Raw genomic sequence first — 26,744 nt, 5'->3', positions numbered from 1 at the left:
GAAAAATACTGAGAAGCAGCTGCAGTGCAGAAAAGTAAAATGTTATTTTGAAATATAAAAATTTTGCTTTGAAATATAAAATTAGTTAAAAGAATGCAAGATTCTGTCAAACGAAATACAACTATTTTGACACTTTCACTTAAATTTAATTTTTGTATCCTACCGTATAATTTAACGCTTTGTCTACACTATTCTTTATCTATTAATTCCACTTTGACATATCACATGAGTTACCAGTTATGATATAAACTTAATTTTGCATAAAATTAAACATATTGCATCTGTAACATTCAAATCGCGCAGAAAAGTAAAATGTAATGCTTGATTTATTTTTATTATTATTAGCCATATGGTGCGAGGAAGCCTGAGGCTTATGCTGCACCAGCCAAAAAAAAAAAAAAAAAAAAAAAAAAAAAATCCCGAGTTACCCTGAGAGAGAGAGAGATTACCAAAAAAAGAGAAGAATGATGATATCCAGCTCACGACCCCGGGTAAGTGTGCCAAGCCCATACTCACCAGATGTTAGCCCCTGGGATGATTTTTTAGTGTGATTTATTAAGCAAAAATCTTAAATCATTTATAATAATGATTTAATTTATTTCATGATTAATTTACTTGGATAAATCCGACCATCTTCTTTGTTCCATACACCTATTTCAGCGGGAAAATGCATATATTTTTTTCTTTGTGTATAATAATTCCTCCTTAGTCATTGGAAATTGTTCAATGCAAACCGTCACTTTTGAGTGGCTGCCTTTTCTTATTCGTCTGAACCTCCAATTTTATAATTATTCCATATTTTTGTTCACTCTGCCGTTTTTTTTTTTTTTTTTTTTTTTTTTTTTAGCGAAACTCGTTTTTCATGTTTACTTTCTTAAAGCCATCAGTTCTTTCCCCCACTGACTACTCTTTTGAAGCCACCACTTGAAGAGCCTACATTTTCTGCAGTTATATCTGCAATTAGATATTTTCACCTGCCTGTTTATACCGATTTACTCTGGGACTGTATATAGTTTAACTAATGTTTTTTATAAATGTTTCTAGAGATTTTTTTTTGCTTTATATTAAAATATACAACGTTTATACACGTTATTTGCGTTCTTTGCCGTTTACTTTTCCTTAAATCTAAATCCTTCCTATAATTCGATATAAGGTATATGTACGTATAATAATAATAAAAATATACCTTCCGTTTTATTTCCTATATAAAAATAATAAAAGACTAGAAGACTTACAGCAACCATCAACTAATTGTGTACGAGCCATGAAGATTTTATGGGTCAATAAGAGGCAACTAGGCTCAATGACGCCCAGTAATTTTCCATCTACGTTGGTTGTTGTTGTTATAGGAGCAATTTGGGCCATACTGCACCGTATATGAATGGGAGAATGAATATGTCTCTGAATTGCTTGTATTCTCTAATCGATTTGCTGATTTCTGGACGAAAAACCAGAATTCCCAAGCAAAAACAACAATGCTATCCTCTTCTGAGACTGACTAATTCAGCCACGTTGTGAAAAAGCCCATAAAAATTCCTCGAGTCATTGACGAGATTCGAACTCAGGTTTTATTTCCGCCCGGTGTAGGCAGGATAGCGATTCTAATAACTACGCTATATTGAGAGCCATATCGTTAACTCCTCCGTGACAGTGTATTACTTTGATCAATTGTCACCAGTTTTGAAATGTTTGGGATCGAATCCGGAATTTTTAAAGGCCTCTTTAATTGAGGCTAGAATTGCTGGCAAAGGGAGATCAGGGGGCTGTTCCCCATGAACTCTTCCAGGTTTTTCAGTCCCCGCCGCATACAAATTGGCCCATGAAGACAGACACACTTGTAGAGAGCTAATACACAGTGCTGCTATGTATTAAAATATCATTCTAAGAATGAGTATTAGAGTGGGTATACCGATCTATCATAAGCTGTTTTTATATCTAGGAAGAGGATGTCCAGATGCATTTTACCATTGAGTGCGTTCTGAATTGGCAACAAAGTTTTCAGCAAGTTGGTTGTCGTGGATCTGCCCTTGACAATCGTGTGCAAGTGTTCCTAGAACGGAAGAGTCACATAGGCCTATACTGCTTTTCAAGGTGAAAGGCATTCATAATACCCGTTCCATCTTCTCTATGACTCTCTCGTCTAGAAGAGAATCGAATTTAATTTGATTCCTATTCCGGCCTTATTTGATAGGATATTGATAACTATTTAGGGGCTCACGAGTAATGTCTATGGTTCGTAAGAATTATCTTCCCAAAAAGTCTACATTCTGAAGATCCAATGCAATTTACTTAGAGGAAAGGCTATATTGACAAAATGTCGACGTTGTTTCTTGAAAATTCCCTTTGATACAAGCCGTTTCTCCTAGGTCCTGGATTTCATTGCTTTTCTTTTATTCCTTAAGAAATGAATGTCGATTCTTTTTCTTCTACGTTATGCAGTCTTAAAGTTGAGAGATCCACTTCCATTTCCCAGTATGCCATTTCTTTTTGTGTGAAACTCCCTTTTGACATTTGAATTGAACCATGCAGAAGTTGTGGGAAGCGGCCAGTTGCCTTAGTTTTTGTGCCGATTATTCGAGAGAAGCCTCTTTATTTCGTTTGAGCCCTTCCCAGTCATATGTTTGCTAATTATCGTTAGTTTAATGAAGTTCATGGGAAAATTAGTCTGGTTACCTTTTCCTTATTTCGTGTCTGGGCAGGTTGCACAGTGATTATAACCACTGTCCTCCCCACATCGTGTAGAAAAGGCATAGGTCTGAATTTCGTCGATGATATGAGGAATTCTTGTGGGCTCTTTTCACCCCGTGGATGAGTTAATCAGTCTCAAGTTTGGACAGCAAGGTTTCTCCCATCCCCGGAAACTTGGGTTTTTCATCATCAAGTAAAACAGGTAAGTCGACCAGAGAACAGACTCAATTTATGGACATAATACACAATTTTTTAATGTGACAGTTTTTTTATTTTATTTTACCTCATTTCGCGAACTGCCTTCTCTTCTAACATTGGTCACCAAACAGAAAACACTTGCAATAGGTTAATAATCCAATTGAAACTTACTAAGAGTATGCCTTAGTATCTCCTTGAGGTTGTGAAAGATTAGATCAAGTGACTGGTACAGTAATAATATTAAAACCTCACTAATTCGAACTACTTCTTCAATTATTTCGAATTAGCGAATAGTCTGTAAAGAAACTTACATGTGTATTAGAAGCATTGTCTTTGTAATATACACCTATTTCGCAAAAATCGTGATACAGATGTATAGTCACTGAATGGATCAACCTGTCCTAAAGATCGTTTCTCCTCACGAAATGGTTTCAAGTGATTGCATTATTGCTGAAAGGGAGGTAGGTATCATTATCGAACTGATAACTTGACTGTCATCGAACTGATAACTTGACTCCCTGATGAAATGTGTAGTGATACCAAAGATGGGACTTTCTCCATCTGCTAATCAAGGCAATGAAGGAAACACTTCTTATGCACTGATTTACTGCACATTAGAGATTCGACCAAAGTAGACGCTTGCAATCTGCCTGAGAGTGTGGGATTAAATCCACAAAATACACACTTGGGTGTACTTTTGTTGACCTACGGGCCTTTCCCTAGAACTATTTTGCTGTCTCCTATGAACTATTTCGTTAATGGGTGCCATGGATTAATATCGCACTCCGAGAGAATCTGACGTGTTTATGAGAATCTCTTAAGCCCACAGGAATTTGTTATCCGTAATTCCAATCTACTAAATGATGTAGCGAAGACTTAATTTAAATTAGCCAGTCTAGCGTTTCTTAGCCACAATTTCACTTAAAACCAGACAGACACGAACACATCGAAGCAAGTAATTAAACCTTTCGGAGCTGATAAACAGTGTATTGATTAAGACAATTGAGCAGACACGTCGATGATGTCGTCTAGGTGAAAACCCAATAAACGAAGTTAAAGCGAGTTGGAAATTGTAAAGATAAATAGAGTTTAATGGTAATTGGAAATATTCGCTTCTATAACTTTTACATACTCTTTAATAGTGAATGCCATTTCAAAGACGTAAAATTCATAATATAATATAAGGTTAAGATTGGTTTTAATGGAATAAATTAATCAAATTGAGGAAGGATGCCTTTAGAAATATTCCGATAGAAAACTTCGCTGAAACTTGCAAATTATATATTAAATTATAGAAAATTAAATATTATGAAAAATTGGATGCATTTTTTGTTGACAATACGATTTGGAGTTGAATGCAATGTTCTCACTTCAAGATTCATTGACACCAAATAATGCTTATTTTAATACCCCAATGATAGGTTCCCCCTCAAAACATTTTTTTTTTAGATGAGGCGTTATATTAGAACCTGTTGTAGCGTAGGTTTAAAAGATACTAATAAGGAAACCTGTAATCAGCAGGGCCGGACAGACTACACGTTAGCAACTAAAGTAAAATTATTTCTGCGTTATTACGTTCGATTCAGGGGAAAATAAGTATTTTTTATGAAAACTTTAAACACGAAAGGCACTAACCCTATAGTACTTAGGTTCTTGTGTGGGTTGAAATTTGAGAAGATGAAAGAAGACACTTCTTGAAGTTAGACTTCAATTGGACTTGGGATAGCATTAGACACCCCAGCTAATGTTGCAGATGAACTCAACAATTACTTTGCATCGATATTTACAGAAGAAAATTCCTTTATGTCAATGAGAAATTATGGGATTGAAGTTGAAAAATATGTAATTAATGATACTGAAATTTCACACGATTATTTAATGAAAAAACTTTCGAGCCGACAGGCGAGTGAGGCTCCTGGGGTTGATGGCATGCACCCTATAATTTTAAGCGAGGCCGCAAGTGAGTGCATTGAACAATTGAGGCTAATTATGAGCGCATCACTGGACTCAAGAGAGATTTCGTTGGATTTGAAAAGTGTCAATGTATCTCCAGTACATAAGGGCCGTTCTAAGAGTGCAGTGGGAAATTACCGACCGGTTAGACTAACTTCAGTAGTAGGGAAAAATCATTGAGGCGATGATCAAAGGTGGAATTCAGGATCATTTAGATAGAAATTGAATTCCGAAAGATATGCAGCATGGTTTTTGTAAAGAGGGAAAATCATGTTTGTCAAATATTGTTAGCTATTTTGATAGGATCACTCATAAGCTGGATTTAGGGAATAATTTCGACATTGTTTATTTAGATTTCAACAGAATATTTGACTCAGTCCCATATGAGCGGTTACTTTATAAGCTGGAACAGATTGGTATCACAGGGAAAACCCTTAGATGAACAGCAAGACGAATGGTTATTCCTCAGATTGGGTTAATGTAAGAAGTCGGGTTCCCAAGGAGTATTGAGACCACTGTTGTTTTCGAATTTTTTAAATAATATTGATGAAGGGATAGAGGGCGGGATCTAAATTTTCAGATGATGGTAGAGTAGTTAATGATCACCGCCAAGCAGAGCTTCTTCAGAGTGATCTAGATAGACTTTAGGGAAAATCAGAAAAGTGGCAGCTTTGCTATAATCCACCTGGGGAACGGTAACCTCAAAATAACTTATACACTTGGCGGAGTTGAACTAAAGCTGGTAGTGGAAGAAAAGGACATGGGAGTTACGATACTGTCAGTCCAGAAGTTCTCCGAACATTATAGACAGGTTGCAATGAAGGCCCATGGTGTCCTATCGATGATTTATCGAACATTTGCTAGAAGAAATAAGGATGCCATAATCCCATTATATATGGCTATTGTTAGACAACACTTGGAATACTATGTTCAAGTATGAAGACCGCACCTAAAAATAGACACCTAGCTTCTTGAAAGGGTCCAAAGACAATAACTCGCCTGGTGAGATCGGCAAAAGGACGTCCTTATGAGGAAAGATTTTGAATATGTGGGTTGCACAGCTTGGAAACATGGTTTTCCCCCCGGCACCTTAGAGGAGATTTTATTGAGATGTTTAAGGCTCTGAGAAGCATTCATAAAATGAATGAGGACAAAATTTTCACGGTTATAAGTGATTCTAGAACTAGAGGCCATGAATTTAAGTTACAGTGGGAGATGTTTAGACTGGATTGCAGGAAGTTTTATTTTAGCCAGTGAGTTATGGGTGGTAGAGGCTGACAGTTTGTAGAAATTTAAAGATCAGCTGGATAGTTACCTACAAGAGGATGGAAATGCATAGGTTGTCTCTTACTTTTCTTGTATTATTTATTAATTATTTTTTTTTTCTGGCTCTTGCAGCATAAGCCTTGGTCTTACTTGCACCATATGGCCATTAGTAATACTATTTGAAAAATATATAGAAGATACCTCAATTCGGCTTCCTGAAGACATCCTGGGACCCTGAATTGAGGTAATCTCCTATATATTTTTCAAATATCGATAACGTAGGATTTATTGATCGATTGTAGCTATTTTATATACAGTATATTAATCATTACTAATACTAATTATTGTAGATTGTAATTTTCAGGAAATACGTGTGAAGGGAAGTTGTTCCAGAAAAAGGAAGTGGCAGGAATAAATGAGGAAGAAGATACGTTGGGTCCGTGAGTATGAGGCTGGGCAGTAAAGGATGCTGACTAGTTGCAGCAGGTGTTCGGACTGGGTTAGAAGAGAGAGGGTGAATTATAGAACCAATTCAGAAGAACAGTGCCTTTGGAAGTATCTATAAAAAAGACATTGCTCAAAACAAGGTTAATTAATTTTTAAAAATTAAATAAGAGGACTTTTTTTTTATTTTTGAGAAATATTTCCAGAAATTCCAAGATTTTATTAAGTTCAGTAGATGTCTTCTCTGTTTCTAGCTACCTATAATCTGCAACTTCAAATTTGACTTATACAGAATAAATGAACTAGAATTTTTATTTTAAACTATACAATATACCGTATATACACTGAGTATTTTAAACTATACAATATACCGTATATACTCTGTTCTGTAGGTAAACCAACAGAACAGAGAATGGATTCTCGTTAACCCTCAAAATAGCCTAGATTCGTCATGGCATAAATTTCACAAAGTATCGAAAGTATGTCACAAGGATATTGGTGCATTTTGCTCAAATTATAGGTGGTAGATGGCTTTCATCAACCGGTGAAATACCACCACTTTGCTTATTGGAGGCTTGAAGTAGTGAAACCCATGTTTAGTCTCTAGAGCAAAGTTTCTGGCATCCCCCTCCCCCCATACTTCTCCTTCAATCCTAACCCAAACACGGTACTAAGTACTATAGGTTCTAATACCTCTCGTGTTTGGGGTTCACATAAAAAAAAAAAAAATTTCGTCCAACAGTTGTTGAAAATTAGATCATAGTCGATCTCTATTCAGAAAGGCTTGTTCCATCTCATCCTATAGGTGTTCAGTTGAGATCTGATATGTAAGGAGGCCACCGCAGTAGGTTGAATTTAATCTTATGTTCCTGGAACCATTTCTATACAATTGTGGACTTGTGACATGCTCGTTATTCTGTTGGAAGACCTTATTCGCAGATGGATATATTGCAGTCTTCAAGGGATGCACCTGGTCGGAAAACAAATTTCAAAATGGACTTTGATCACAAAGTGACTGCGTTAGTTGGTCGCCGGTAAGGGCTGCATGGTTTTCCCCGGAAACTACGAATTTTCATCCAGTGAGCAGTCAAATTAATCACTTAATACAAGAAATTATCCAACTAAGTCTATTACTGACGCGTCATAGCATTGGTTGCTTTGGATTAACAAACACACGCAGAAAGCTGGAACTCGGCCTATATCATACACCAGAATTTATTTAGTACTATAGAATGTGAATACACTACAATTTGTGCAGTACATTATCCAGAACTTCATGTTTTACAATAGAGTACTGTCATCCATCATGTATGGAAATAAATTAAGATCAGAAAGCAGTTACCAATTCCAGAAGCCCCATGGCGCGTGAATGGCAGTACTGATATTGAGGTTTACATAACAAACCAACAAAATCGCAGAATGCAATGTTAACAAAGGTTGTTCAAAAGGAAGTGGCAAATAGTTGCCATTGTTTTTGAAGTGAATAAAAATTAGTTTTTACATTTGTGTTATGTTACAAAAGTAATCATTATTTTCATGCATTTGCCAGTTTCATTTGTTGAAATGCTAATTTCTAATTCCTCTTGAACAATTCGATCTGAAACATTCAACTAAATATCAGTAGCCTGGTTTTGTGGAAGAATGCGTTGTACCGCTTGCAGTATGTCATGTGTTGTCGGGAAGCGTTGATCTCTAAGCGGGTTCATCATCTTGTGGAAGAAACTTACGTCAGATCTTTGAGCAGTGGACTGGAGAATGCACAGCGTTTTACATACGCAATCTGCAACTGCTACAGTAACTCATTTGTAATGCTAATCATGCGAAATGCAGTCCTCTGTACACTGAATCGTTTCACAATTAAATGATCCACAATATTGGTGCTAAAACCTAAAGAGTCAGTTCTTGCATTGTCATTTTCCAAATGGACATGTGTATATGTAATGGGCGGCTCCTAGAACGTTTGTTCAACTCCGCCTCCTTTCTCTATGAAGAATAGTACCACTACAAATGGGCCAGACATGTGTGTGACGTAAGTTTGTGTGTATTATGTGTGTGTTCTGTCGTTGTGTCTGGCCACTTGGACCCAGAAGCATAAGTCACCTGGACAGATGATTCTGGGTACTCGTCCACACCACATCATTTTTCCAAATGTCTTTTAAAGAAGCACCGAACTGCATTCCTAGCAGGTCTCATCAATGAGCTGACGTCAGGCACGTCGTTCGTCTTGCAAGCTTCGCCATCCCAGGCGAAAGGACTTTATCATCTAGCCACAGTACGACAGAACAATGCCTCATGCAAAGAGAGATAATACCGTTAGCTACTTGTCAAATTAACAAGTGGAAGTTGCTACATAGTATGGGGCATCATCGAGGTGCATTTCCTTACATGCAAAACTTATTACTTTATCAATACAGACAACTCCTATCGTGATAAGGACAGCAGTAATGATGGACCTCGCAGCGGCGGCAGAGGGTATGTGAGTTTAACAAGTGAGGTTGATACGTGAGGTTAACGCCACGCAGTCCACGAATCTGATGAATTCACCTGCGCGCCTAAGGAATTCATTCAAGTTGCACTGTACTAAAACAAATTCCTACGGAGTTATTTCAGTGGTATAGGACCATCTCATGTGATTTAATCTAAGCTTCTTTGGACAATTCTTCCCTATCTTTACACTATGGGAATTCGATAGTTTCTCACATGTATTATGAGAGTATTATGTTCTAATACTCCACACATAAGCTAAATTCTCAGGAGAGTATTATAACTCTATACTTCTCGATAAGCTAAATTCTCAGGAGAGTATTATAACTCTATACTTCTCGATAAGCTAAATTCTCAGGAGATTATCGTGGAAAATCTGCCTCAGCCAGTCCAGAATCGTGATCGTAATCCACTTAAGCATAATTCTGAAAATTTGAAGATAAAACTCCAAATTGTTTTAAAGGGCATTCATAGTTTTGTGGTACACGCATGACCTGGCATTATCATTCTTTAATAAAACCTGTTTTACTCAGCTTACCACATCTTTTCGTTATGATAAATATTTTTATTTCGTCGTGACCTTTTTTTTTTTGGCAATAAGTGCTTCGTTACACTGCTACCTCCATTCTACCACAAATATCTGAAAGGTTAACTTCTTCAGCGTTTATAAACGAATTATTGAGGCTTTTCGAGCTTCGTGAAATCTTCTAAGGGGTAGACGCCATATTTATAAATAAACCACTGGCGCCAAGTACCGAAAACTTTATACTGACTACAAACGTTGCGATCAGATATTTAATTATTGACCTTTAATCTTTTTTGGTGTCTTAGCTGGTTGTTCTTTTTCATAACGCTATTTTTCTGCGTTCTCATCTCCGGCGGTTTTATCACTATTTTATTAAATTGCTATTTTTAGGAAATCAATTTTTATTTTAAGCTTCTGCAAGGGGAAGAAAGTTTGCAAATTACGTTAATGACAAATAAAACAAATAAAATTAATAAAGTTCTTGAGATCTTCTTGTTATGCTACGGTTCTTCCGTTATGTGTGCTTAAAGTGGAGAAAGATAATAATATTTAGTTCCGTTCTTCATTTTGCCGTGTTTTATTTCCTGTTTTCTTGGTAATCATCATTTATTTCAAAACAAATACTTTGCGTTGAACAAAGAGTGCATTAAAATGTTACGGCAGCCGTAAGATCAAGAAGAACAGAGGGGAAATCTTAATTAAGTTCCATTTTCCAATGCTAAAATTAATTCTTTGTTCATGAAAATCTTTCAACCATGCTGCCTAGAAAAATCTGTTTTATTAACTGCAGTTTAGCATTTGTAATTTACAGCAGTCTGGCTGGAAAACATTTATTCACAAAAGAAACTATTATTTTTTTATTTATTTTTTTAGTTTATAGAGTTTGTAGTTCGAAGTTTCTTTGGAGCATCGGCTACTTTTGGTTGTACTACCCGGACTTTGTTATTATTTTTACTATTATTGTGTTGTTATATTATTTCACCCTGATGGGGTTGGACCCCGTTACGGGTACTGGTACCAAGTGCACAGGGTGGCTGTTATGTCTGGTGTTATTATTATTGACGTTAAAAACGTTTTTACTAGTGTTATTTCAAAATTTTGTAACGAAAAACCGTCATGCGAAAAGCGTTACGGAAGTGACGTCATCTTCAGCTTCCCCCTGAAGCGAATTATTGTAACTTGTATTGTTGCAATCATGCTTGTATGATGGCAACAATAATTTATCTTCTGCTGATAAATTATTATCTACACGACTATTTATGACATGAATAGGTGATGTAGATTATTTTTTATTATCATAAATCCAAAAACACATTTAAGATTTATATCATGCGCGTTATTATTATTATATTAAATGCGTAATTATAATAGGAAATACGATGTTCATTACGGGAATGGTCCTTCCAGATCATTTGACTGCTGATGAGAGACAGGGGTCTTTGTTAATTGCCATAGTGATGTGTTCAACCATTTCCTGAGGAGTGCCCAATTATTGCAATCACCGGAACTCTGAGAAACTAAACACTAAGAAGATATCTCACAGCTAAGCTGACATCCATCGATACACAGGCATCCTTTGCACAACTCATTAGTTTCTTTAAAGCTTTCGTAAAATGTTAACGACTCACACAGTCTACTTCAAATGGTTTGCCCAAGTGATGTCGAATGTACATTCGATATTGCTACGCACCTTAATGGACTGTTTGGATTATTGAGTAGCAGAAGCTGGCCAAGCACTTCGCTGCTAATTGGAGTGTAGAAATTTAACACTCTGCATAACGCTCTCTTTGTGTACTTGGTTCGTTGATCTTCAGAGGTTATGGTCTTGTTTCACTTTTCGTCGGGATGATATTCATTGAAACTGTCAATGGTTCGAAGTTTTCCATTTTAATCTTTTGCTGTAAATTTTAAACTTGACTGTTTGATAATAAGTCTTAATTTTATTTCTAAACTGTAAGATATAAGATCTTACAAGTTAGTTAAATTAAAGTTATCAGGGTTGTTTTTGTGCAAAGTAAGATATTAATCAAAAACGTTGGATACGGCGATGGAAAAATGGTACAAATTAATTAAAGTAAAGATATTGAGTTTTTTTCGAAAGGTAAGATTAAATCAGAAGAAGGTTGAATTTAATGAGGGGATGGGTATAACGTGAGAATAAACAGTAGCAAGGGATAAAGTATCAGCTCCCATAATACAAGAGAGCAAGCAGGGACAGCAGGAATAGGTAGCGGGGGGTCATTTATAGATAGGCGTGAGAAGGGTTGCTCGGGATCAAACAATGGGACGGGAGACCGGATTAGTCGAAGCGCCTCCTTTGATCAGTGACACCGTCAGATCTAAAGAGGAAGTAGGTGCACGTCAAATGTTCGGTTTCAAATGAAGACTGGAGTCTAGCTGTCTGTGATGGAAATTTCGTATACTTTAGAAGCAAAGGTGAGAAATGGAAATGAGTGTTTGTGGAGATGGCCCGTCGACATCAAAGGGGCATACTACCTGGGAAGAAAAGTAAAGATGTTCAAAAAGGAGGTTGGATCGAGCGCTAAAGGAACAGCATGGGAAATTAATATTAGCGAATGAAACGGGATGTAAATTTAAATAGTAAGGGTAAGATTGGTTGAAGTCCTGAACGGAGGCGAGCCAGACAATAAAGGGCGAGATAGAGTTCGGGGAACAAAAAGGGAGAGAGCGCAGGAAATTAGAGAGTGAGCCCATCGGAGAAAAATATGAAATAGGTTGGTAAAGTTTTCAGTTGGTAAAGTGTAAATTAATTAAAGGGGATTTTAAAAGGGGGTCAAAGTGAACCCATCAGAGAAAAGAGGATGAAGAAGTTTTGAAAGTTTTTTAGAGAAGTATAGTGAGGAGGTGGTCGGCGAGAAATAATGTCAAAGTGAGATTATCGGAATTTCAGGGAGTTTGCGAAAATTAGTAAAGTGAGAGAGGGAGATTCCCACAGATGACCAGGTCCACCGATGAAGGCTATGATACCGAGGAAAGGTCTTGGAAGGCAAATAGCAGGCCCGGAATAGAATTAGCTGCCCTGGAACAGAAGGAGCGTATCCGACAGGCAGAGTAGCAGATCCCGAAAGCTTAGTAGCAGACCCAAAGCCAGACGATAATTCCCCGGGAGCCGTAGATGTTGCTCTAGATGGATGAGGATAGCAGCCACAAATAAGGAAAACGGAAGGCCCTATCGGAGACGTCCCGCTCGTCACTAGAAGTAAGTGCTTAGATAGCATAAGTACTCCTTTACAAATTTAAAAGACTATAGAGAAAGGATAAAAGAATTATTAGGGGGAGGTGTTATGGGAAATATACAGTAAGGAATATGCATGTAATGTAAATAAGTAGAATAATGTTGTTGGAATAAGGTAAAGAACGGAGAATATATAGATACGATGGATTTACCTTTGAATAAATGGATGTAAAGTAACAGTTTTGGACGGGGTAATTAAAGGGGATTATAGAGATGAATGCTAATATATATATGATGTTCCAGATGTAATGTGGTGACAATGTCAGGAGTTTTGTTGTTGGTATAAACCTGATTAAATGCTATTTTAAAAGATGGTTTCAATTGTATTAAGGCAAATCTAGCTAGGAAAGGTTTGTCATTAGTATCGCTAAACAAGGGAGAAGTAAAAGGAAGATTGAAATGTGGAAACTGAGTTTGATACATTAGAAATAAAAGTGATTTACTTTAGAGAAGTTAGTATAAATTAAATTCATGAAAGTTTTGATAGCTTGTGGTATAGAGAAAGGTGATGTACCGGAATGGAAATTAACTTGGCCAATTATTCCATACTATGTACGATATAGATTGTGCTATCAAGTTGTAATATGTGCTTAACTATTGATCAATTTCTTTTCTGTAAATGTGTGTAATAAACAATTTGTATATAGCTTAAATGAAGTTGTGTTTAATCATTTTGAACACCCAGCCAAATCCCAAGGAGGAATATACTAATATAGAAACTCCCTAGAGCCTGAATTCTTCTGTGAGATACACAAGCCAGATGCAAAGTGGGGTATAGTAAGGTTTCGTATAAAAATAAATAAATTTAAGGGTATAAAAATAGTATAAAGATATAAAGAATAAAGGTAATCTCCCCCACAAAACGTTAAAATAGGTTACGTAACACGAAGAAGGAAGAAATAATCTTAAAATGGGTTATTTACCACGAAGGAAGAACAAATGGGTGGACGTCAATTGAGGAACAATGATATGACAAATTTAGATCAAACCTCAGGGGATGGCTTAATGAAACGAAGCTTCAATAGTGGGGCAGGAAAACATGGAAAAATTAAATAACTTTCTATAAGGATAAATAAAAATCGCGCGAAGCATGAGGGAAAAGGAAAATAATGAAAAGTCCAATGGGACAGGAGAAAGGAAGATATAATAGTATATATAAATAAAACGCAAAAGAGCCAGCAGAGAGAAATAAAAATTTACTCACCCAGAAAGGATACAACCTAAAAAGGAATACGAATATGTAATGGTCAACGTATGAAGTGCTGCTTTGGATATATAATTCTCTACGGGTAATATTAGCATAGCGAGAGAGAGAGTCCAAATTGGACTAGAAATATGACTGACTTTTCTGATTAATAAAAAGTAATATTCGAGATAATCATTTAAGATAATTATTATGCCACACAGAGAATATTACTAAAGTTCACGTTTGTACTTATTTGAATAATGGCGTCTCCTTCGTAAGTGCAAAGGCTACTCCACAAATCTTTAGTTTGTGAAGATCTGGAATGGATTTCCGTTGGTGATGGCAAGAGCCTTTAAAGAGCCTTTCAAGTCTATGAGAAAAACAGGATCTTTTCAACATGAAAAATAGGTAACCTGATAACAGAATGCAGGGAATGTACAGATACTATATACTGACACCTTGGAACTTGAAATAATTCAGTTATCCGAATCAACCCACTGGAACAACGCTGTAAGGTTGTCAGTACACTCTAGGATGTACTGAATTACTCATGTACAGGTGTCCAGAATTTAAAACACAAATCCATGAAATAAAAAGCAATATCCTGAAACATATTCATTGTATTTCAATTAACATTTAAAAAATAGCCTCTTTGACTTAAAAAGTACCTATTTGTAAAACTATTCTATTTGAATAAAGAACAGATGCGGTGGTAATGGTTTATTTAAAGTGTGATTAGTCCACGTTTCCTTAAAAGGTCTGTGAAAGCCAATTAACATGCTCTAATAAATGTAGGACAATCCAGTAGGTTGTAAGAGACTATTTAGAAAGTACGAATTCCTGACACTGGAGAGAATTTTATCCTCTCAACAAATACGTGTGAGTGTCATTTGTGTGAGATTCGTAAATCAGGAAGCACTGCATCTTGTTTGTTCGGTCTCGAAGTGACTGTAGCTACATGGAACTGCATGGTGAAGTGTCTATTTGATTTTCAATAACGTATTGGTTTGAGTTTACTGGTTATGCTGCCATTATTTCATACTGTAATTGCGGTTGATAATTTGTAATATATGTATGGAGGAGTTCGAAATTATATATTACGAGGAGATATTGAGGTATTTGACTGCATTGTCTGCTGATTCATTACTGGAAATCCCAGATCCTGGGATTCAACAGAAGCGGATATCTTTGTTTTGTGGATACTTTCCATGATAATGGAAAGTATCCACAAAAGTATTCTAAAGTATTCTGGGTCTTCCATAACATTAGATGAGAGGTATTTAGAGTTGTTGTTATTGGGTATATAAGTATTAATTAAGTAAGTTTTTAATTTTATAAATCAGGTCCACCCGAGAAAACGAATTCATCTATTCAGATGAAAATACATCAGTAAATTGCGTGTATTCTCTGGTCGATTTGATTGCTTTTCTGAACGAAAGAGTCGAGTTTCCGAGTGTCCTCGCCCGAGACAGACAAACTCAGCCAGGGAGTGAAAAAAACAAGCCCAAAAAAGTTCCTAGCGTCATTGACGGAATTCGAACAAGGGCCTTTTCCGCCTGGGGTGAGGAGACCGGTGATTATAACCACAGTGATTATAACTACACGCGCAGACATAGTATTAAGTAAAAATCAAAAGATTGTAAACGTACTTAGGGAATCAGCTGAGCTGTTTGCATTTTAAGGATAATTGTACGGCGTATAGACCGTCGTGCGTAGCACAGTTAGTAGAATCGTCATCCTCCCCATACCGGGTGGAAAAGACCAGAGTTCGAGTCTCGTCGATAACGGGAGGTATTTTTATGGGCCTTTTTCACAACGTTCTTTTTTTTTCCCCCCGGAAAACTGGAGTTTTTTGTCCAGCTAATAACAAATCGACCGCCGAACACGCGCAATTTGCAGACAGTATATAAGGAGCAATATGGCCTTAGTTGCTGATGCTCCTAAAACTCTACAACAACAGCAACTGCGTATAGCTCTGCCGTAGTTTTGCTATAATTTTTGCAAGTTGATGGAACAGTATTTGGGCCCCCCCCCCTACCTATTTCATTTACCGATTTTGAGCCATTAATAAGTAAGAATGTAGGTCGGGTATTGAGCACAGAGAGCGAAGAGGGAATGTGTACCTTTGTTTAAAAAGGTAAATTTTGTTCGGAATTGGATGGAAGTCCTAAATAGGTAATACTATATTTCGTGATGGGAGAGCTAGACAGGTTTGCAGTAAAGGTCGGGTTGAATTGTAGTTGCATTAGGGTTTTAGGAGCATCAGTGACTAAGGCCATATTGCTCTGTGTATACTCTCTGTAAATTGCGCTTTCTGAAGTCGATTTTCTGTTTGCTGGACAAAAAAAAAAAAAACGCCAATTCCTGGAGAAAAGCATGCTACCCTCGACTGAGACCGACTAACTCAGCCACGTTTTGAATGAGGCCCATAAAAATTCCTCCCGTCTTCGATGGAACTCGAATCCAAGTCTTTTCTACCCGGATCAGGGGACGACGGCGATTTAACCAACTGTGCTACCCACGAAGATTCAGGGCTGACTCAATTTAATAGGAAATAAGGTTAGAAGGAACAATGCTTTTGACTTTTTTTTTTTTTCAAAGTAATCGCTTTGAACATCTACTCACATGAAACCGCTCGCTCCTAAGCTGCAGAAAACAGTTTTTAAAGACATTTAAACTGACTGTCACCAATTCATTCGTCACATTTCTTTTAATGTCTTCCACACTCTTAAATTGTCGTCCTTTTAGTGTGAATTTGATTTTTGGGAAAGAGAAGCAGTCTAGGATCGAGAAGAAATAAATTAAGGGAATAAGTGGAAAGGGGTTTTGCTTCGGAATCCAACGCTTTGTCAAAAACCTTTTAATAAATTTAAAAAATGTAGTCTAATGTGCAACAGGAACCAACTCCCTTTTAACCAAACGGTTCAAGACTTACAAACAGAGCATCGCCTTTTTTGACTTACTTGTTAGAATAATTCTTTCCAATTTTGTACTACGAGGATCAGGAAGTAAGTTATTGACACCACATTTATTTTTCACTTTTTGGTAACGAACATTTTGTGTCCCGGAGAACACGTTGATCGCCAATGAAGGCTTTTATCCCTTGTTTGTAGATCGTGACTCATCCTTTACGATTGAATCGAGCAAGGAGAATCATCAACAGCTTGAATAAGTGCTTCGCATTCTTGGAGTCAGAGCAGCATTTGTTCATCAGTCAAACAATGCAAATCGAGAGTAGAGCAGACCGTCCGTTTGATTCTTTGCCCAAGTCTTGTGTAAGAATTGCGTGAATTGTTTCTCTATTAATGTAAAGTGGTTCTTTCATCAGTCGAAGAGTCAATAGATGATCAGATGGATCAATGTGCAAAAGTTTTCGACTCTTTCTGGGGTTAGAAACTTTGTTGGACATCCACACTTATCGTCGTCCAGATTCTCATTGTCATTTCTGAAATCTTTAAAACCAATAAAAAACACCTCAACAAGATAAGGTATAGGGTTACTAACAGGGTTAGCCATGTCGACTGATCAAGTTCGGACTTCATTTTGTAAGCGAAATGTAGTAGCCCGGTTTGTCTTTTGTTTGAGATATATACACTGTACTGCCACTTTATTAGGTACATCCCTGCTGTGCACACAAATGGTTTGTCCCACAACGTTACAAGTCACATGACCACAGTTGTGGATATAAATGCAGCAGAACAACCTTTCTAGAATCAGTTAACGCACAAACCATAGCAAAAATGGGTAAAAGGAGTGATCTAACGGATTTCGAACATGGCATGGCATGGTAGTAGGTGCAAGACGTGCTGGACAAAGCATCTCTAAAACGGCAATTCTCCTGAACGTTTCACGCACCACAGTTTCAGGGGTGTATCGAAAATGGTGTAACGAACAGAAAACATCCTGTCAACGGCACTCCTGTGGAAGAAAATCGCTTGTTGATGAGAGAGGTCAGAGGAGGATGGCTAGAATTGTGCAAGCAAGCAGACGGGCCATAATGTCGCACATCACGTCAGAATACAACCTTGGTGCGCAGAACAAAATATAGCAACGGACCACTAATCGCACTTTGTCGCGAATGAGCTACAACAGCCGATGGCCACATCACGTACCTTTGTTATCAATGAAGAACAAGAGAGCACGCCTCCTGTGGGCACAGCAACACCAGCAATGGACTATCGAGGATTGGAAAACAGTTGCTTGGTCTGACGAGTCGACGTTCCTGGTGCATCATGTTGATGAAAGGCTCAGAATTTGGCGAAAACAACATGAATCCATGGACCTGTCATGTCTGACGACTACTGTGCAAGGTGGTGGGGGACAGTGTCATGGTTTGGGGAATGTTTTATTGGCACACGTTGGGTCCATTGATACCCATAGATTCACGTCTGAATGCCACATCGTACCTAAATATCGTTGCTGACCAAGTGCATCCGTTCATGTTGACAGTTTATCCTCAGTCAGATGGTTACTTCCAGCAGGATAATGCGCCGGTGCACAAAGCCCGAATCACTATGGAATGGTTTCAGGAACATGACAACGATTTTTCTCTGCTGCAGTAGCCCGTAAATCTCAATCCTATTGAGATTTACGGGCTACTGCAGCAGAAATCTCAATCCTATTGAACATCTTTGGGATGAGTTGGAAAGGGCTGTTCGCTGCAGGACTACACCTCCGTCGAATCTCAAGGAACTGCGTGACGCACTTATGTTTCCATGGAACTCCATTCAATCCATGCCTAGACGAAATTTCTCCATTGTGAATGTGGAGTATACGATCTTAAGAGTATGATTAGTCAATACCAGCTGGTAGTACTCACTCTGTAAGTGTCGCACTATTTGAGCGTCTTAAGTGATCAGCAACTATGATCTATTGAAAAGAAGCCCAAATAAACACAAGAAAAAGGGCAAAAATAAAGTTAAATAAATCTCGATGCCTGCGACTAGTTAAGCCCGTTTTCTAATGAAAATGTGGAGATCTGTGTGAATATGAATAGAGAGAATTAGTCACGATCAACCACCGTCTCCAGATCTATCCATTTCCTTAATACGTAAGTCATAAGTATTTTTGTTGTTCTTTCCCTATCTATGATAACTATAAGTTCCAATTCACAGATTGGACAGAGGAGTTCGGAACGCTATTCCGGTTCGTCATACATATCTGATTATTAAAAATAAAATTTTATTAATGAGCATTCCGGTTCGTAAAATTTTATGTTTCGACCATAGTTCCAATCGAAGTTGCCATACAGTGTATTCTCCACGGCATCTTGCAGAAATGGCAATAGCATCTGAGCAAATGTACCTAGGCCAAAGTTGAGCTGGTCTTATAAAATTAAATATTCTTAAATTTACTAATGATCATCTAACTAGTATTACCTTGATGTTTTAAACAACTATTATGAAAAAAGCGGAACATCTACAGTCGAAAGAGATTTGATTTGTAAAGAATTTATTGGTTTGGTCTGTTTGATCTGATTTCTAAAGATTTTTATTTTGGACAGTAGTGTAAATGAAGTTGAAATGACTCCTCACCTGTTCGCTGTTCACTATGGTAGGAAATCGCTTGAATTTAAATATTACAATTCGTCAAATGGCTCATCAAATGACCATATTGCGTTTCAATTAAAAAGTAGATACGTTCCAACTTTGGTTCTTGTTTGGTTTTTTAAACACCTTTTACTAAAGCGAGACTACAAATATTTATACCACTGTCTCAGTATTATTTGAAGCATTGCTTTACTAATTTGAAGTCACTACCAATATTAAGGATCATTATTTATTTTAGCCCCCCCCAGCTTCATGATTTAACTGATTTGCCATAAATGTAGAGAGCTATTTCCTCTTGAGAACAGGAGAGTGATCTAGTTCGGCTGATTCAAGCTTCCTCCATTAAAAATGTAACATTCGTGCTATCAGCCTGATGGTGACCAGCCAGGAGCCTCGTCTAGTAAGCGATTCTCAATTAAAAGCAACACTCTAAACCTTTTTTAAGAGTTGGGCTCTATGAGTAGTAAAGGGAACAGTCCAAGCAAAGAAAACACACACAATGACCCAGGCTTATACTCTCATTAAAGTAGCATAAGCAGCTATGTTCATAACAGAGATCCCATATGGAACACGCAATTACTAGTGGAAGAAACACTCTCTTTAATCAATAACTGATACCCTATAATTTGCTGAAACAAGCACATTAAAGGGCATCTAAGGATGTAAAAAATGCATTTTTTCACTAAAAATAAATCTCCTTAGTATGGTTTATTTCGTATGGTTCTTTGGAATGGGTTTTATACAATAATTCGAATAATGAAATGGCAGCTTGCTTTCTTAAATTTAACTGTCTGATTTATTAATTTAACCGTTATTATATGAAATGTTATTCAGAAACATTTCGTTTCTGTGTCTCTTTTTTTGAAATGAAACTATAAAAACTTCTTCAGTTTATTACAAAATTGCGATCACTGTAAGCTGAACTGACAACTTTTTACATAGCTCCTCACTAATTATGCCATTTAGGGAAATTTGTCTACAAGGAAAATTGCCAATAGTTTACGTAATTCATGTAGGTTTTATGTAGTGGGAACCTATGCTGCAGGCCTCACTTTAGAAATTCCCACGTATGTTCTGTGGGACTGATATCAGGTGATTTGATGAAAAGCCCAAACACCAAAGAGATATTAGAACCTATAGTTGAGAAGATAAAAGAAGATACTTCTTGATATTAGACTTGAATTTTTGTAGATCGTAATTTTTTGGAAATACTTGTGAAGGGAGGTTGTTGCAGAAAACGGAAGTTGAACGAATAAATTACGAAGAAGAAAAGTTACTTCTGTGAAATTGGACCGTTTGAAATTGGACAATAAAATGATGCTGACTGGTTGCGGTGCGTGTTCGGACTGGTTTGGAGGAGAGAAGGGGAATTATAAAAGCCGGTTCAGAAGAACAGTGCCCAAAGAAGTATTTATAGAAAATGCACGCAGCAGAAACAGAACGTTCATAAGACAGACAGTGGAGAGACTATGTTAGAAATGAGTCATTAATTAAACTAAATGCATTATTTTGAATGGAGTCAAGAAGTCTGAGATGGGTTTTTGGGAGGCACCATCCCAGATGGTGGAACAACATCCTATTGTAGGGCGAATTTGAAATTTATACAGAATAAGGTGCTGTTTGGAAGAAAAATAACGTATACAGCGAAAGAGAACATCCAAATTTTGAGGTGCAGAGAACAATATTTTTGATGTGCTTATGCCAAGAGGTAAGAAGCCAGTGTAATCCCTAACAGAGATATGTGATCTTGTCTAGAAATCGAAGTTAAGTATAGGAGCAGCAGCATCTTTTTGCGAGACATAAAACAGGATTGAATTTTAGAAGGAGTGAACTTAACTAAGTAGTCGTTGCCCCATAGGAGAATTACCTGTAGATCAGCGTTTAAGGAATTGGTGGTAGATACTTGAGAAGTTGATGAAGTGATCATTTTTTTTTAAAAAAAAAGCTGATATTTATCTCGTCATACACAAAAATCAACTAATCAAGTATTACAGAAATGTGAAATTCGCCTTTATTCCACAGTTCTGTGGAAAATAACTGGAAACACATAGCCAATTATCATTATAACACATTATTTAAGGAAATTTATATTTGACATGCATTTCGGTTGTTGTAGTAGAATTTTAGAAGCGATTAAGGCCATATTGCTACGCAAAACCAGAGTTTCTGGGAGGAAAAAGAAACGCGTTTCCCTCGGCCTGAGACCGATTAATTCAGCCACGTCATGAAAAAGGCCCATAAAAATTCATCTCAGCATCTACGAGACTCGAACCCAAGGTCTTTTCCACTCGGTATGGAGAGGTTAATGATTCTATCAACTGTGCTACCCACGAGAGAATGCATTTCTGATTTACAGCTACTTTTTTACTAAAACAGATCAAAAACCGGAGATGTACTCTTGGGATTTTTTTTATGTCCGATAGCAAATTTAATTTCACAAAGAAAGCAGATTAAGCAGTGAATGACATGACACCCGCATTTTTTTACAAAGGCTGATACGGAAATTTTATTTACAAAAACTTCAACACTTGTTTGGAAACGACAGAGATTTTTATGAATACATTATGAGGAAACTAAAGATATAATTTATTTGGACGTCGTTCATTAAATGGCGAAACCTCATCCCACTAGTAAACGCTCATTCTCTTAGAAAAGGCAAGTATCGGAATTGGTATTAAACCTGTCCTAGGTTCAGAATGGTGTAGTAGATGATCTGGGTTCGCTCATTCCTTTCCTTTCCTAAAAAACACAAAAAATTAATAAAGTACATGAATTTAATATATTTTCATTTAATGTCTCATTATTAATCATTATAAATTTAATTCCTTAAAAATAATTTAATTTAATAAATTTTGCTTATGTAATGAAGTACTAAAGAGGGTTTAGGGGTGAAGGCATCAGACTACACAAAATTTACTAGGTGAACAAGTTAGTGCACAGCATCATTTTAGTTCGTAGTAAATCACAGAAGTAGGCGAAATGGCATCGTTTTTGGTACATCTCATGCTGTGAACACCTGCACAACGAGTTGCCTTATTGCATTACCTCGACTAGGCAACGGTTCTCCCAGCAAAGAAGACTAATGTTACTTATACTTATTCTCGGCGAATGCTACCACACAGACAACACCGTTTCAAAGCGTGTTGGGCTCTCATCGGTGGGCGTATACACTCACCAATGAGAGGGTTCTTGAAAGTAAGTGTTTCACTAAAAATGAAAATAAAAAACTACAGTCATATTTAGAAGCAAAAACCAACTTGGACATAACTGGATACTTCCAGTATCATACATGATGCACGTGTATAAACCCTTGAATGGTTTGAGCATGCTCAATGCCGATGTGATTCTTCCTCTTGCTCAGAATAATCACCTGAGAGGGCATAAATTCAGATTGAGGAATGCCAGATGTGGGATAGATGTGGGGAATTTGTGGAAGTTGATAGCCTAAATAAATTTAAGGCTCAGCTGAACAGGTATTTAGAACGAACGGAGGGGTGAAATGATGGGAGTGTTTTTTTTTTTTTTTGGCTGATGCTGCCGAAGCTTGCTTTCTTGCATCATATGCCTCTACTAATGCTAAAATGCTAATGCACTTGGAAGGTACTTTCTGATAAATATGACGAAATCAAGCGAAGGTATTTTCTATTTAGGCAAATGAGTTCTGATACTGTCTTACTCAGCAGAATGTTGCCAATCCATTGACAACTTACAAATTGTTCATGCAAACCTACTACTCCTTATTATTCCTCCTTTAGAGCTACAACAACAGAAATCCTCTTCCGTGGTATCGATTCTGTAAGGTTTGCAGAGACATCTTTGGGAACGAGAGGGCATTTCGTAGGGATCTGCGCTCTTCAAGCAGCATTATGTCCAATTGTTGTCTCTGATACTTGATCTTTTGTTTTTAGATTGGTCCTTGCTCTATGTGCAATGCGCAGTCATCCTGACACTTTAAGCTATCGTCTAGCTACTTCCATAGTGAAAGGAATCTGGTCTTGGACCATCACCAGGGGTCCAGAAAGCGAGCAGCTAGAAACATTTTGAAACCACTACTCTGTTTAGCTTCATCTGCGCTTGTGTGCAACTGTTGGTGATACACTGTATGAACAGGGATTCATCAGTCCCACATTACACCTTTCCCAACGACCACTGTCACCATTTTTGCAACATTACTACCAACTGATATATTTGTTCTGATCAGGCAGAGAAGTTTTCAGAATGAAATACAGCTGCGTAGACCAATTACGCTTGGCTTCCAGTGGTGTTATCGATTAATATAGTTACAGTACGTTTAGAATTGACGAGGTTTGTGATTTGCTTGTTCTTGCCTTTCAATGTTTGCTTACATCATGAAAAAAAAGTCTTTTATTAAACACGAAGGTGTTTCAGCGCAGTCCCGAGGTCAAAAAAGTTTCCTTCCACACCTTTAGGAAAAGCATGGTTTCGAATCCTGTCTTGTTTGGAAGTACGTTTTTGGCCTTTTATCATGGCTTGAACGATTTAGCTGATATATCAGGTCAGAGGTTGGTTTTTCAACCCCGGAAACTTGGTTTTTCATCCATAAGAACTAACATCCTTGACATGGATCATCCCCTCTGCTGCCTTGAGAGATGTTTTTACCACGTTGGCACCGAGAGTAAATCTAATTACGAACTCAATGATAGAGCCTGTCTCCTGTTCAATAGTGAAGTATCGATAAAACCTTGGAGGCTGTACAGCTTTATTTAAAGATAAACTTATGTGCATACATAGATACACATGCATACAATGCAGGGAACGAGTTGATTCCATTTATATTTAATAGGAAGTTATTGGGATGTGTGACGCAAATGATACTCAAGAAATGGGATGGTACGTTGTGTTGCCTTAAGAATATCAGCCGTCACTGTCAAAGAAGGGAGTGGGGGAGAGAGGGAGAGAGCCCAAATGGAAGAAAAATTTAGTATTCGATCCTTTAGGCACGCACACAAAGCCATTAACTCATTTACCTCCACTGATTACCGACGCATCGCTACCTACCTTAATTTTATCTGATGTTTTGCTAGATGTAGGTAAGTCTGTGAGATGTACAGGTGTTTCTTCGTTATTTTTTATCGTCCAACCGTACGGTAAACCACTTATCCTTTTCTGAAAGTCTATTTCTGCGTACTTCGTGGGGGAATGCACTCTGTTCGTGACAAAAGGGGGCTGAATGTCCGGATGAGCTAATTCTGCGTATAATATTTCTTCATTTCTCTGCGAATAAAATGAAAAGAAATAGATAGAATGACTATTAACAAGTAATATTATTTACTTCCATTTAAATGCAAACATAATTAAATGAATAATAAATGCAACTATTTCATTTAGCAAATATTTAATGTAATACACAATTAAATGAGTATAAGTAATAGTGTAACTTATAAGGCATGAATTTTTTTCTAAGAAAAAGTACAGCTGGTAAGATGCTAATTTGATCCCATTGAACTTACTTATACTTTCGAAAGAGTATAAGTAAGTTCAATGGGATGAAAATAAGCTCAGCATCACAGGTTTTGAGAAATACCAACAGGACCTGGCGCTTTCTTGGCATCCATGCTGTTAAAAAATTCAGAAGAATTTTTTAACAGCCTGGATTTAATTGGTTGAATCAACCGATTTCATTGATGAAAGACCGTAGAATGCATTGAATGGAGTGTATTGGGAATGCTGAAATTTCCATTTCAGCCAACCAAAGAAACTTTGGCTGAAATGGCAATAGAACCTTCTGGTTTTGACAGAGGTGTGAATAGAGGGACAAAAGTTGCGGCCAATATCCTTCGAAAGAGAACAGAATGCTCCATTAACATTTGGAAAAGAAGCAAGTTTTCTGCTCTTAGCCTGTTAATAAATGTTTTAAAATGGTTGACAACCTTTTATGTAATCAGAAAATGAACCTGGAGATCTTTATACAACCAATTGAGATATGCAACAATCGTACCTTGAACAGCTTTAGCACATTTATTGGAAAACCAAGGTTTAAATAAAGGACGAGATTTTAAGGTGGAGTTTGGTAGAAAGGATTTCATTCCTACAAGAATAATTTCTCTGAAACGATCTGAGCAAACGTTGACATCAGAAGATTTGAAATAGTAATCCGAACAAGGAAAAGAAGGAAAGAAATTTCGCAGATCATCTCATTTTGCATTCTAGTAATGCTGCCAAACAACACTAGGTTTAAAATCGCCACGAGAGAAAGGCTCCATTGGAGAAGAGACCATCGTCAAGTTGTGATCTGAGGTGCCTAGAGGACCTCTTACTTCGACCGTGTACTTAGAAGGGTTGTTTGTGAGAAAATGATCAAGCTGGTTAGGATTGTCTGGTGTTATGGTAAGTAAGTAAATGAAAAATATGTGCGAAGTCATTAGTAATTGCGAAAAACTCAGCATCTCGTCCAGCTGAATACGTGCGACTGGAAAACGGAAGCCATCTGGAGTCGTGAACATTAAAATCACCAAGGAAAATTACCTCACTGTTAGGAAAGTTGGACTGGAGAAAGTTAAGTTTCAATGAAAGGAAGTCAAAGAGTTCCAACTGATTGGTGGAGTTGGAAAACTATAGAGGCAACACATGAATTTGACAGAATGAGGTGAGGGATTTTCAGCCAGAGAGGATCGAAAAGAAGAGATTCCAAATTATTGAGTCTGTGACTCAGGGAATATCAGAGCGGACATATGCACAAGTACCACCTTTGAAGCGAAAGGGATCGTCCAGCGAATAATTAGGACAACTGAGATGAGCAGTGGTTGAATCAACCGATAATTGAGATTCTGTCAGAAAAAGTATGTGGGTTCTAGCAGACTGTAAGTGGAAATGGACATCGTTGTGATTGGAGCCGAGACCGCGTATATTTGAGAAATGAACGAGAAAGTGTTTTGGGCGGTTTAGACCTTTTTGCATATCACTTTGTTCTATTAGTTTGACTATTTACGTTGTATTCAGTAATAAGAAAAGGCGGGGAGGACATGTCGTATGGTTTAATGAAATGTTTGGATATAGCGTACACACGGCAAGAATATACCTAGCTCCTTGACATAACCTGGCCCTCCACAATGCCCCGCATGGACACTAATTGGACTCCCTCCAGTCACTATCTGGCAGAGTAAGAGGCAGCGAGAATATGCACTAGCTGATCCGGAGTCCTCCTAGAGAGTTACTAATAGGTTCGGTCCGGGG

At 37.3% G+C, this 26,744-nt stretch overlaps 1 protein-coding gene across 1 annotated transcript in view; it reads right to left on the bottom strand.

Moving 5' to 3' along the window:
• Positions 1-22,148: 22,148 nt before the first annotated feature.
• LOC150080282 (neural cell adhesion molecule 2-like) overlaps positions 22,149-26,744 on the bottom strand; it is a 297,953-nt gene continuing 293,357 nt past the window's right edge. The window contains exons 14-15 of the mRNA XM_090381890.1: positions 24,570-24,785; positions 22,149-22,289 (exon numbers count right to left, since the gene is read on the bottom strand). Coding sequence (XP_090238016.1) covers positions 22,242-22,289; positions 24,570-24,785 — 264 coding nt within the window. The 3' untranslated portion in view covers positions 22,149-22,241. The remainder of the gene's footprint in view (positions 22,290-24,569; positions 24,786-26,744) is intronic.

The sequence above is a fragment of the Mastigoproctus giganteus genome, chromosome 9 (genome assembly GCF_048544385.1).
Source record: "Mastigoproctus giganteus isolate SK-2022 chromosome 9, ASM4854438v1, whole genome shotgun sequence".
NCBI classification, from domain to species: Eukaryota; Metazoa; Arthropoda; class Arachnida; order Uropygi; family Thelyphonidae; genus Mastigoproctus; species Mastigoproctus giganteus.
The sequence above is the reverse complement of the archived record's forward strand: the minus strand, read 5'-3'. Positions and strand labels throughout refer to the sequence as shown.